This window comes from Canis lupus, chromosome 31 (genome assembly GCF_003254725.2).
Source record: "Canis lupus dingo isolate Sandy chromosome 31, ASM325472v2, whole genome shotgun sequence".
Taxonomy (NCBI): domain Eukaryota; kingdom Metazoa; phylum Chordata; class Mammalia; order Carnivora; family Canidae; genus Canis; species Canis lupus.
In genome coordinates this window covers 1150892-1163860 of record NC_064273.1, presented here as the reverse complement: position 1 = coordinate 1163860, position 12969 = coordinate 1150892, and the positions used below count along the sequence as shown (strand labels likewise).

Genomic DNA, 12969 nt, shown 5'->3' with positions numbered 1-12969 from the left:
GCCTATCTTTAGCTCCTGCTGTGCACTTTTGGAGGGTCTTCCATATGGTTGCTGCTAAGTATTTTGGCATTTTTCCCAACTGTTACAATTGGGTCAGTGGGGGGGACTGTATAGGAGTCATAAAACAAGGGTGACTGCAGCAGGGAGGAGTACCATTACTACGCACATAACAGCTTATTGCCTCGCATGCACTCAAGCACAGCTCAACACCATTCATTACAACAGGCAGCCAGGGTAAACTGCCTTTTTGCCATATAGTTTACACAGAAAGGCCAGGTCTTGGGTTCAGAGACTAGAGTTCTTATTTCTAGTTTTTCTTGTTTCCTTACTCATTGTCCCATAATATCTAGAATAATCTGCATATCATTATATCATTCTGAGAAAGTTTTCATGAGCAGTCTCAGCTAAATTTTAGCAACAACAGCAGGATTATCAGTGTCCCTGAGGACTTTGATATGAGAGAGAAAAAAAAATGAGGAAGCAAAGTCTGACTCCTACAAACACAAAAAATCTTTGAGACATGATTCATAAAGCCAGAGGTGACTAACAGTATTGACACTATAACTGCAGTGTTTCCCCTGGCAGAAATGACGTGAAACAAAGGCTATTGCTATTTTTATCCCGTGGAAGACAGTGTGGCTTAAAGCACTAGTAGATTGGAAGGGGAGAAGTTCGCAGCAAAATTACTACGATTCTAAACAGTGAAATAATATATTCTACTGAGATGTGCGTACACACACACATACACGCAGAGTGAAACAATGAACTTAAGGTCTTGATTCAAAGACTGTGTTTTCCGTATTTATGCTTATACGCACAAGTATTCTTTAAATAATTTATTACGCTTTTCCTTTAGGGGCTCCTCCCCCAACACACATTAAGCACCAAGATGCAGTCACATAGCATTGTAATAGCTTCACAGTATCTTCATGAATTTTTCTCGAGCAATTACAAGGAATAGAGATTTTAAGAAATAGAGACCTTCAAATCCGTATGCAAAGATGTGGGGTTTTTTGTTTGTGTTTTTCACATTTCCGGCCAAGAACAGTAAATAAAAAGTGTTGCATTACGTTGCTCCCTATTCCCTACCTCCCGCCATCCCCGAGCCCAGGAACAGGATTCCCAGGAGCACGCCGGGCGGTCGAGCCCCGGGCCGGGCGAGGCAGGTGCACGCCTCTCAGGACCCCGGGGGGGGTGGGCGCTGCACCCGCCAGCGCGCGGGAGGCTCGACCAGGCAGGGCGGGAGACCCGTGAACTTCGGAGACACGGCCCCCGGCCCCCGGCCGCAGCCAGCCCCGAACTTGGGAAAGTCCTGACCCAGCAACGGGATGTTGGAAACCAGCTGGCTCCGGGACGACCCACGCTTGTCCCGCCGCGCCGGAGACCCCCACTGCAGCCTCCCGCCACCAAGGAGGCAAGGGCTCGCGCACGCTCCCTCGGCCAGCAAGCCCCACGAGCCCCGCAGGCACCTGCCCACCGCCGCGGCCCGCCACGCCCCCCCCGAGGCGAGCCCGCGCCGCCCGCGCCGCGCCGCGCCGCACCGCACCGCACGGCCGCGGCGGGAAGGGCGGGCAGCGCCGGGGTGAGGGCAGCGGCAGCGGCTTCGGGCGCCGCAGTGCGCAGGCGCGCGCGCCTAATACGCAGGCGCCGCCTACAAGTGACTTCTCCGAAAAGTGTCTTAGTTGCCGGTCACCTGAGCTCGGGCGCCTCGGCTGCGGGAGGCTTCGCGACGCCCGCCCTCCGCGGTCCTGCCCGGAGACCTGCCCTCGCCGCCTGCCCCTCGCCCCGCCGCCGCAGCGGGCCGTCTGCGGGCCCGAGTCCTCCCTCCTGTCCTCTCCCGGCCGCGGGCGGGACCGGGCGGAGCCGGGCGGCCCGGGCGCGGCCCCTGACCATGGCGTCGCTCTTCAAGAAGAAAACCGTGGACGGTGAGTCGAGGCCGGGCGGAAGGGGCCCCCGCGGCGCTTCTCCGGCGTGTCTCGGGCGCTTCCGGCCACGGTCCTCCCTGCTCCCTGGGGCGGGGTCGCGGCCGTGGCCCCGGCCCCACAGGTGACCGCCCCGTGCGTCACTCCTCTGCTTCCCGCGTCTTGGGACGCGCCGCGCCCCAGCCTCACCTGCGCGGCTCGGCTCCGGCCGACGCCCCCGCCCCCGCCCCCGCCCCCGCCCGTCTTCCTCCCTTAGCGACACCTTGAGCCCTTCGGGGGGACTGGATGCGGCTGGCTCTGGAGTGTCATTAGACGGTGATTCGACGAATTTCCTGCTGGCTGCATCTGTTGGTTGGTTGCCCCTGCATCTTGGAGCTCTTGTACTTTTTGGGGTGCAGACAGCACGCCCGTGTTGAGCTGGAGGAGGGGATAACAGGCTCCAGGTACAAAGTGAGCCTGGGTCTGGGTCGTCTTGCCTTTGAGAATGTCCCACCAATAGAGACGTGAAACAAATGCTTCTTTACTGACTCCACTAGAAATATAAAGGAAACCTAAGGGAAGTGACTTGGGTTTGCTTTTTATAATGTATTTTTCCTTCCCTATCTAAGTAAAAGATGTGATACGTATTTCTGCATAGAAGTTTATATTTTCAGACACTTGCATTGTTTCAGACATTTAGCTCAATGTCATCTTAAGAAGAAAAAAAGAATGTACAAAAATATGTAAATTGTTTATAAGCAATTACTGTAGTGTATATTATATAACACTAATGAATTATTCTTGGTATTTTCATTGACTGCCACCAGGAATCAAATTCATTCAAGTTATTTAAAAATTGTGTTTCCTATTACATGTTGAGTCTAGGTTGCTGTTGGTTCAACCAAAGAATCACTTCTTTGTAAGGGTCTCACCCTGCCACAAAAGGAGCAGTGCTACCACTGCTAGACCGCGATTGGTACAAACAGTGCTGAGTCCAGACCTGGGGTAATTCTTTATTCCTTTGTATGGACTATCCCAGTGCCAGCAACATTATTTTGGGGAGGATAACAAAGACATCACTTTTACTTTGCCACTCTATCCTTCACTTCAACACATAATGTAATTTTAGTCCTAATTTAGTGCACAGCATAATACATTTTTGCCTGCCCTGAATGGGCGACAAAAAAAATTTTTTTTCTGATTTATGGACTTTTTATTAACTAAGAAGTACCATTTACAGTACCTGGAATACCTTCCGAGTTGGTATAGGATGTAGTACAATTATTTGAGATGGATTTTATTTGAGAATGCCATCTAATTTTGAATGTGGCACTTTCTTCACTGTTTCAGTACCAATATCGTGGTTTTCTGTACTCGTGGGCAGGTGGGGAGGGGCAGAAAGGTTTATTTTTTTGTTTCAATTTTATTTAGTGAGAATTTACTAAAGAGAGGAAAAGAGTTAGACCTTTGTTACTGGGATGTTACAGATTGTATTTTAAAAAAACATCTTAACATTAAAGGCCAAACAGCTTTAATTGCTTAATATCTGTCAAATATTTTCACAGACATAAATGTTAGTTCTGTATTCTCATTGGTGTGCTTCTTGGTGAATTTGGCAGGCTAGTGACTATTGTATTGTACTTGAAGTACAGACCAGAGAAAGAGAAAAGAGAAAAAACAGTGAGGATGTTTAATTGTATACTCATTTGCAGTTGGGTTAATTCATCCAAGAAATAATGTTTTTTGCTAAATAGGTTTATTTGTGAAAATAAAGTCTTAAGGACTTTGGCTAGGAACTATACTACTGATTTAAAAGATCTATGTGTGAAATTTCTGAATATAAATTTGGCCACTGTGTGCATTTACTATAACTACTAAACTGCATACTTGATGGTTTTTTTTTTTTACATTATCATGTCAATTCAGATCACTTAATGACATTCTAATTATAGATTTGTACTTTCATTTTTCTGATATAGAGCTTTATTGGTGTTTTTACTCTTTGTTTTATTAAAAAGAGGGTGTTTTGTTGAAAAGGTGACAGCATTCTTCTTAGCAGTAATGAGGCTGTATATTATGAAATGTAATGTATTTTTATGCATTTCACCCAGATCCTTAGACTCGTTGATTATTGATCATAAGATCTTTTGCTGTATGCTGCCTTTTTATCTGTTTCAGCAGTAATGAAATTCTGATATATAAGGAAATATGTAACTGCATATAGATCTGGAAAATGAATCTTTTTGTCTCTTTGGATTGGCTGGAAGAGTTGCATGCTATATCATTAAAGACTACGGCACTTGTAAATTAAAAAGGGAGACAACATTACAGCACTTATTACTATTCAGAGTTATGTTTAATTCATTTTTGACACAAAGATGAACAAGACTGCAGTGTATACTTTGTTAGAGAAATTAATGAGGATTGTACTTCAGTGCCACAGAAGAGAAAAATTCCTTTGAATTTGAAATTACAGTGGAGTATTTGGTTTCCCTTCTACTGATTTTTAAGGTATATACATGTACATGCGGTAATGTGTTTACAGTGCTTCTCTCCCCACCCCAAGTGGACTAATGGTGACCTATTTATTGAAACTAATTATGAACCTGTAAAGCAGGTTGCCATGAGGATTTATCATAAATGCACAACTAAAATAGGTCTTTTAAAAAGTGAAAATTTTTAAGAACTATATAATTTTTGTTGTTCTTGTTAAAGGCAAATTTGAGGTCCTGCTCTAAGCCAGCACTGTGGTAGCATTTTGTGTGCAGCATCTTATTTAATTTTCACAAAACTTAGATGATAAGTGCTATTACTGCCCTCACTTTATAGGTGAGGAAATTGAGATACAGAGAACTAAGTAATTTGCCCAAGGTGACACAACTTAGTAGCAAAACCAGAACCTCATCCCTTGAGTATTATCATTGATAATATTTTTGTCTAAGAGATCCTATGGCACATTTTAATTTTGCTATTCTTCTAGTATATGGAATTCCCAACCTTGGTAACTGTTTGTCTGTGAGCCAAGCTATTTTCCTCTTGGAATCAGTGGTAGAGCTTTAATTTCGCATAGTGGTAGAACTGGAAGAAAAAAAAAAAAAAAAAACCTCCTTTTTCTGACTCTCCACTGACCCAAGGGTTTCTTAGGAAGTATTGTCCAGTCTTTTTGCTCTTCGTGTAAACTTCTTAAAGGAGTAGTGTTGTCTTCTATTCCTTCCCCCTTTATTTCTCAGACCACCCCCCAATTCTACAGCAGTTTGCTTTACATCTTAAGTAATGAGATCTTGCTAAGATCATCAGTGACTCCTAGATTGCCAAAATGGCCATTTTTTAGTGATCATTTCTTGGGCCTATGTTTTGCATTTGATCCTAATAATTTCTTTATTGAAATTCTCTTTTGGCTTCCATGAAACTCTGTAATATATTCTCTGACCACTCTTTTTACTTTCTCCTTTCAGATTCATCTTTTCTTTTTTTCCTTCCTCTTTTCCTCCCTCCCTTCCTTCCCCTTTTTTCCCCCTTGCTCCTTAAATGGTAGTGTTCTTGGTTCCATGTTGGGCTACCACCTTTCTAACTGTACAGTCTCTCCCTGCATGATCTTACCCAAAGTCTTATTATTGTGGTTACTACCTAAATGCTGATAGATACCAAATTTGTGTTTCTAGTTTCTTCTGAGTTTCAGACCTGACTTGCTGAGTATCTCTACCTAGAAGTCCCAAAGTACCCCAAATGGAGATTCCAAACAGAATTCATCACCATCTCCTTAAGTTAGTTCCTTTCCTGAGTCTCCTGTTCCAGTGTTGGCAGGTCTTTATTTTGTCTCCTACCTTTAATTAATTACCAAGTTTTGCTCCTTTTGCCTCTTACGTATTTGGCACACATAATTTTTGACTGTGAGCCTGCAACTCCTGCTCTAATTCAGATCCCATTTACCTTGCACTCTATTATTACATCATCTTTCTGCCTTTCTTTTCCCCCTATAGTTTCATAGCCCTTAAACTGTTCATCTACAGAGTTGCCTTGTGATTTGATCTACCTGAAACCCAAATCAGACTATGCTGGTCCTCAGTTTAAATCCCTTTATTATATCCATGATACCAACAGAATCCGTGAGAGCTCTTTAATAAGGCATATATGGCCCTCCATGATCTGATCCTTGACTTTCTTGTCATGTCTCTGAACATTTTACTGTCCAGCAGTATTGTTTTTATATTCATCAGTACATACCATGGTCTTTTGTCTCTCTGACGTATTTTTGCTTGTGATATCTTTATGCATAGAATCCTCTTTTTCCTTCTGCTGGCTAACCTGCACTATGTCAGGTGTTTTTCTTCTCTGATGCAATCTCAAATTGCTTAAGGATCTCGCTCCTGTATTGTAATTTTTTTAGGCTCTGTTTCCTGACTTGCATTCACTGGAACTAAAGTAGATCCTTGTATACTTCCAAAGTTGGACTATGTCTGTTCTAAGTTTTTCCTATATTCTGTTTATGCAAGGTAGCAGTCTCTTTAGGATTCGTGAAAGTATCTCTGCATTGATTTATAATTTAGAAACAAAATTTCAAAATAATAGCACTTGTTAACCAAAAGTAGTTTCCATATCCAGAGCTGTTTATAAACTACATCCATATATCATTGCCACCCACTTGCAAGCTTAGACATAATTTGAGGAGCCTTACTGGCATAAGAGCAAGGTTCTTGGTTTTTGCCTTACTGGGGATTGTATCCATGTATGCTATTAGTCGGAGTTCAGAATCTGTGAAGTTTTGACTAACTTGGAATAAATCTCCTGTCAAAAGGTAGGTTGACACATTTGTTTATATTGTTTTATAATTATCCTTAAGAAAGGATAAAATACTATCTATATGGGAAGCCCAGGTGGTTCAGCGGTTTAGAGCTGCCTTCAGCCCAGGGCGTGATCCTGGAGACCCGGGATCGAGTCCCACGTCAGGCTCCCTGCATGGAGCCTCCTTCTCCCTCTGCCTGTCCCCTCTCTCTCTCTCTCTCTCTCTCTGTGTCTCTCATGAATAAATAAATAGAATCTTTAAAAAAAAATACCATCTATTTAAACTGAATCCCCTCCAGAACTTTTCTGCTTTCTTCCAACTGAGATACAACCTTCTGGTACTACCTGTAATACCTAGGTCTTTCCTAGGATGCTGTGGGTTTCCTTAGTGCTTGTTATTGTGGATATTTAAAAACTCAAATTTTTCTTGCTGTTTGCCCCCTACATTCTTGGCACACCAAAGAAAAATAATTGAACATGGGATTCAGAACTGTAGTACTCTTTGAGCATTTTTCTGAGTGAAATTCTCCCTACTTCTAGTATAGATATTTCATAGGAAAATGTCTCCCCTTTCTCTGCATCCCTAGCATAACTCCAGAGACTGGTATTTCTTTTCATGCTGCTGTTTTGCACCTTCAAGTCCACAGGTCTGTGAAACTTTCCTTTCATAGGAGCTTTGCCTCTTGTTCCCTCCCATCTAAAGCAAGAAAATACTCTTTCACAGTTTTCTGAACCGAAGCTGTTACTGATGTTGGTACAAAGCCTGGGTCTTTGAGGACCAAATGAGACCTGAAGATCTATTTGTACGTAGTCCATGTGAAGACCTTCCTTCAGCTCTTGGAAACACTGATATTTTACTAGTAATAAGTTAATCTGAATGAATTTCTCAGGATTTGAGTGACTTGAGACTTTACTTGGTGGTGGGGGCAGGGGAGGAAAGCATTCCTTTTATGCCACCATAGGGCTAGACTAGCCTCTCCTGTTTTCTCTTTAGTATTCCACCTGTTCCTTCCAGGAAAGTCCTGCTGAGTTTCTCAACTTCAGACTAGTTTTTAAATGGATCCTTGGCTCCCAGGACCATATGTAAAAGAAATGTGTTGGCACAATCCTCCACAGCCCTGTTTCCCGTTGTTGTTTTTTGTTTATTTTTTGTTCTTATTTTTTCTTTACCATGTGTCAAAACTGGTTAATTAAGCTAATATTATTCCTCCCTCATCTGTTGATACAAAATTTCCAAAGCCTGAAAAAAAAGAGATTTGCTTGCATATCAAATTTTAATTCCTCCACTAGGTGTTCTCTCATTGTCATTGTCCTTCTGCCTCTCAGTAAATTTGGTTCCCAGAGCCAGCATTTCCTAGAAACTGACCATAAACATCCCTGTTTTATCCCCTAATTCTTGAGTTTGTACCATTTTGTAGTTTTTTTTTCTCCCCATCCCCCGAAGAAGGTGGTGCATTCTCCCAGAGCCAGGACTCCTATCCTGGTTATTGTAAGCTCCACCACAATCCCCGTTCTATTCAGTAAGGGTCAGGATGTATCTAATTATCTAATACCTTTCTCCTGCTAAACCAGGGCTGCAGACTCACTACTTCCACTCACAGTTGCTGTGGAGATTGCAGATGAAATCTAAAGTAGAAGCTCCCTGCCTTCTCAGGTCTTGCTCTCCAGAGCAAGTTAATAAAAATGGTAAGGCAGGATGTGCTTTATTTCTTCTGTGCTCCTATTTCAATCCATGTAGTGAGCAGATTTAGGACAACTGATAGGCAGTAAAACTGCATGAACCAAAATGATTGTTTTTTCCTTTAAAGAAGTACATTTAAAAGCAGAAAATATGCTGTATTAGATTAAAATTTCTGTCCTGACCTTATGGTAAAAGCACAAAACCCAGTATATGGTAGAGTGGATGTTGTCAAGTAGACCAGCTGGAATCCCACTGAGTGGTACCATTTGCATGTTGTGCCTCAGGGCTCCTGGGGCAATGATCCTGAACTACCCTTGAGACAGGCCACCTCCTTTCCCCAAGAAGAAAGGCACTTTAATTTAAATACATTTAAAATATAACTCACAAATTAATGAATGCCTGTATTTAGAGTTGATAATTACTTTTTGCTTTAATCCTCAAATGTTCAAATTGTATGTAAATAAGCAAGGTCTAGAAGGACAGCCATAATTCAAGTTGGGGCCTCACCTCAAACCCCAGTTGAGATTCTAGTAAGCTAGGTTGGACCACATGGAGGTCCCTTTTGTTTTGTTACTTACTCCCCCCCGCCCCCCCCCCCCCCCCCCCCCCCCAGGCAGATAGACCTTACTGATTCAGAACCAAGGAAAGCAGAATGGCTTTTTCTGTCTGTAACTTCTGAAATCCAGAATTTAAGTCTTCAGTCACTAGTGCACACATGTGTATTTCATTCAGTAAAAAGAGCCCAAAAGGCTTGAATAGCTTTTTAATGCCTACAGTGGAGCTGGCTTGGGTGGCCTTCTTTAAGTGTTGTGCTGGGTATGGATGAGAAAGAGGGTAGTGGTTGGGGTGGCCTCCAGACCCATTTTCCTTCAGGGAGTGGTACCAAAGAGAACATACCACAGTCACAGTCACAGTCATGCTACCATTGCCATTTTCACAATGCGAATGTTTTTTATTGCCACCTGTGCTTCTCAGCAGCCCCACAAGGTAGATGAAATGCTGGAATATAAAAATTTGGGCATATCCTTTTGCAGGGACAGGAGCCGAGCACTTTATGTCCTAGATGTCTGCAATACCCAGTATATGTTTCTGTCCTTGTGTTGGCTCGGAATGAAAAAAAGGGGGAAAGCAGAAAATTGTAAGGGCTATTTGGCTATTTGGCTATTTCAGTGCTCTATTTTTCCACTGTATAAAGAGATTTATCATAGCTCAGGTTCTGTTATTATTAAATTATCAACCATCTTGCTTGGTAACCGATACAGTTTATTATATATTTTAAAGAAATGTATTGACTATGTCTATTAAGCATTTCTTTTACATTTCAATATATGTTTGTACTCCCGTAGATCATGGCTAAGTATACTATATTGGGGTAATGGTTGGCATGAAGTGTAGTGGGAATACAAATAGATAAATAAAATACTTTCTCCTTGCTCTTAAAGAGCTTGTAATCTTGGAAGGAAATCAAACCTACCAAAAAATGAATATAATGGAAAATAAGGTTGAAACAAACAATAATTTGTTTTATAGGATATACCTATCATCTCATATGAAGAAAATGTTTTACTATCTTTTCTTACTTACCGTAATATGTTTTAAAGTATTATGACTGTATTTTAATATGCAACATTAGATGCCCTCATTTTATAGCTTAGAACTGTTTAAATATTAATAGGTCTATTAACTACGGGGCTATGCAGTAGTTAATTTTCTTTATTTTTCTTTAATATACAGTGACACATAAAATTAAGAAAAGTGAAGTAAAACTTTTGATTAAGGTATGTTTTGGTAAAATTTCATGTCATGATATGTGTTTTCCCAACAAAGATGGCTATACCTATTTTCTGCACTCTGGTTCTCTGACATCAACTGGGTACCTCCAAAAAGTCAGTCCTAACACTATGTAGAGTTAGCAGAGACTCCACAGGGTCAGGGCTCAGTCCTACAAGACTGTCCTCATCTTAGATGCAGTCACAGGTCCCAGTTTGCCACCAGTACTTCTGACTAACCAGCTGTTAGTTCATCTACATTTGTCTCATTGTTCATGTAGATGAACCCCATTAAGTTTATCTACAGTTTGATAATTTGCTAGAAAAACTCTTAAAACTCAGGAAAGTGTTTTACTTAGGAGTAGCCAATGGAAGGAATGTTTTGGGCGCTGTAAGCAGCACAGAGCTTTCATCCTTTTCAGGCATGCTGCCCTCCCAGTATGCCTAATAGGATGTTTACCAACCCAGAAGCTCTCCTCATCTTATTAGTCAGGAGTTTTTTTAGCCCAATCTTTAGCCTCACTCCCTTCTCCTGAGGTCAGGTTGGTGGGGCTGAACTTCCTACCCGCTAATCAAGCATTTGTTCTTTCTAGTAACCAGCTTCCTATAAAAACTATCTAGGGGTTCCCTTTCTTGAGTTAAAAGATATTCCTATCGCTAAGGAAATTCCAAGGGTTTTAGGAGCTCTGTGCCAGGAATTCAAGACAAAGATCAAATATTAACTTGTTACTATATATTATAGCACTCTCATAATGAAAAAGTATGTATTGATAGAATTCTAGATCTTAGTAGTCAAAGCTTTCAGCAGTTGCTTTGCATCTGTATCAGTTGTCTGTCCACAATTTAACTTGTCAATATGGTGGCTTCTCTTTCACCTCTGTACTCTAATGGCTTTAGAAGACCCTCATCACTATCCCAGTATTACCTTTTCATTTTATACTAGTTGGGTTTAGGGAGTTGTCAGTACACAAAGATGTCATACTCCAGGACAGCCCTGGTGGCTCAGTGGTTCAGCACCGCCTTCAGCCCAGGGAGTGATCCTGGAGACCCAGGATTGAGTCCCATGTCAGGCTCCCTGCATGGAGCCTGCTTCTACCTCTGCCTGTGTGTCTGCCTCTCTCTCTGTCTCTTTCTCATGAATAAATAAATAAAATCTTTAAAGAAAAGTAATACTCCAAGAGTTTATTTGTAATTTCATAGTTTTGTATATAGAACACTTTCTGTTGAAATAGTAGGGTGAGTGCTTAATGTTTTTATACCAGTTCATTGGCTTAGGCAAGTAGCATTCTAAGTTCAAAAGAAGAAAATTGGGAGTGTTGAGTATTGAGGATAAAAATGACTGATGACTGCTTTTAAAGCTAGGGAAATGAGAGCTTTGCTGCTTATTGTCTATCTACAGTTGTCAGAGGAAAGATACTGTGGACTGAATTGTATGCCCACAAAATTCATATGTTAAAGTCTTAACCCCTAATGTGACCATATTTGGATATAGGGTGTGTAGAGAGGTAACTGAGGTTAAATGAGGTTATGAGGGTATGGCCCTAATCCAATAGAGGATGACCTTAAAGAAGAGGAAGAGATACCCAGAGAAAAGGCCATGTGAAGATGCAGCAAGAAGGCAGCTGTCTCCATGCTAAAGAGAGAAGCCTCAGGAAAAACCAAACCTGCCAACACCTTGATCTTGGACGTTCAGCTTCCAGATCTGTGAGAAAATTAGTTTGTTGTTTACCCAGTCTATAGTATTTGTTATAGCAGCCCTAGGAAACTAAAAAACCATGTTATTTTAAAATAGCATGCCAACCAGTGCTCCATGGAACACTGGATCTAGGAAATGTTAATAGAAATTTCTTAAAGGAGATCCTTGGATTAATAAATTTTGGATATAAAGGTATTTGGGTGGCTCAGTCTGGTTAAGCGTCTGACATTTGATTTTAGCTCAGGCCATGATCTCAGGGTCCTGGGATCAAGCCCCATGTTGGGCTCCCCACTCAGTGGGGAGTCTGTCTGTCTTCCTCTCCCTCTGCTCCTCCCCCTGCTTGTGCATGTGCTCTTTCCCTCTTAAGTAAGTAAATAAATAAACAAATCTTTTAAAAAATAAGTAATTTTGGGAAATAATCTACCATATATTCCTCCCCTTAAGAATTGACTGCATTTTTTTTTCCCCCAATTTTATCCAGGGATGCCTGGGTGGCTCAGCGGTTGAGCGACTGCCTTTAGCTCAGGGCATGATCCTGGATCCCAGGATTGAGTCCCACATTCAGCTCCCCACAGGGAGCCTGCTTCTCCCTCTGCCTGTGTCTCTGCCTCTCTCTCTCTCTGTGTCTCTCATGAATAAATAGGTAAAATCTTAAAAAAAAAAACAAAAAAACAAAACAGAACAACAACAAAACTTTAACACTTCCTAAATATATTTGTCTATGGAATATTTCCTTTCTCTTTTTTAAGTGAAATGTGTTGCCCATCCAGAATAAAGTAGGTGGTAGGAGAGACAGACGCCCCCCTCCATTTCCCTTATACATATGATATGGTTTCCTGTATCTAAGGAACTTACAAAATGACATCCCTAGAAAATCCTGAGCATGAGATGTCCACCAATATAACTTCATTGAGAAATAGTATGCAAAGGAGGTGAAATAGATAGATGTCTTGTAAGGAGGAGCTCTGGCATCTTATTTTACCTTTTATTCAGAAAGTCATTGTAGTTGATTAGTTATACTTTATATAATGACTTGAAATGTTTTTCGTCCTGTATAATTTTATTAATACAGGTCTATATTTACAAGAATTATGTTTCTGATAACTTTATTTCTTGTTTGTCTAAAAGGCTTCATTCACA

General features: G+C 41.5%; 1 protein-coding gene across 1 annotated transcript in view; it reads left to right on the top strand.

Moving 5' to 3' along the window:
* The first annotated feature begins 1572 nt into the window (after positions 1–1572).
* CHMP2B (charged multivesicular body protein 2B) overlaps positions 1573–12969 on the top strand; it is a 28382-nt gene continuing 16985 nt past the window's right edge. Inside the window, exon 1 of the mRNA XM_025449752.3 lies at positions 1573–1925. Within this exon, the coding sequence (XP_025305537.1) occupies positions 1892–1925 (34 nt within the window). The 5' untranslated portion in view covers positions 1573–1891. The remainder of the gene's footprint in view (positions 1926–12969) is intronic.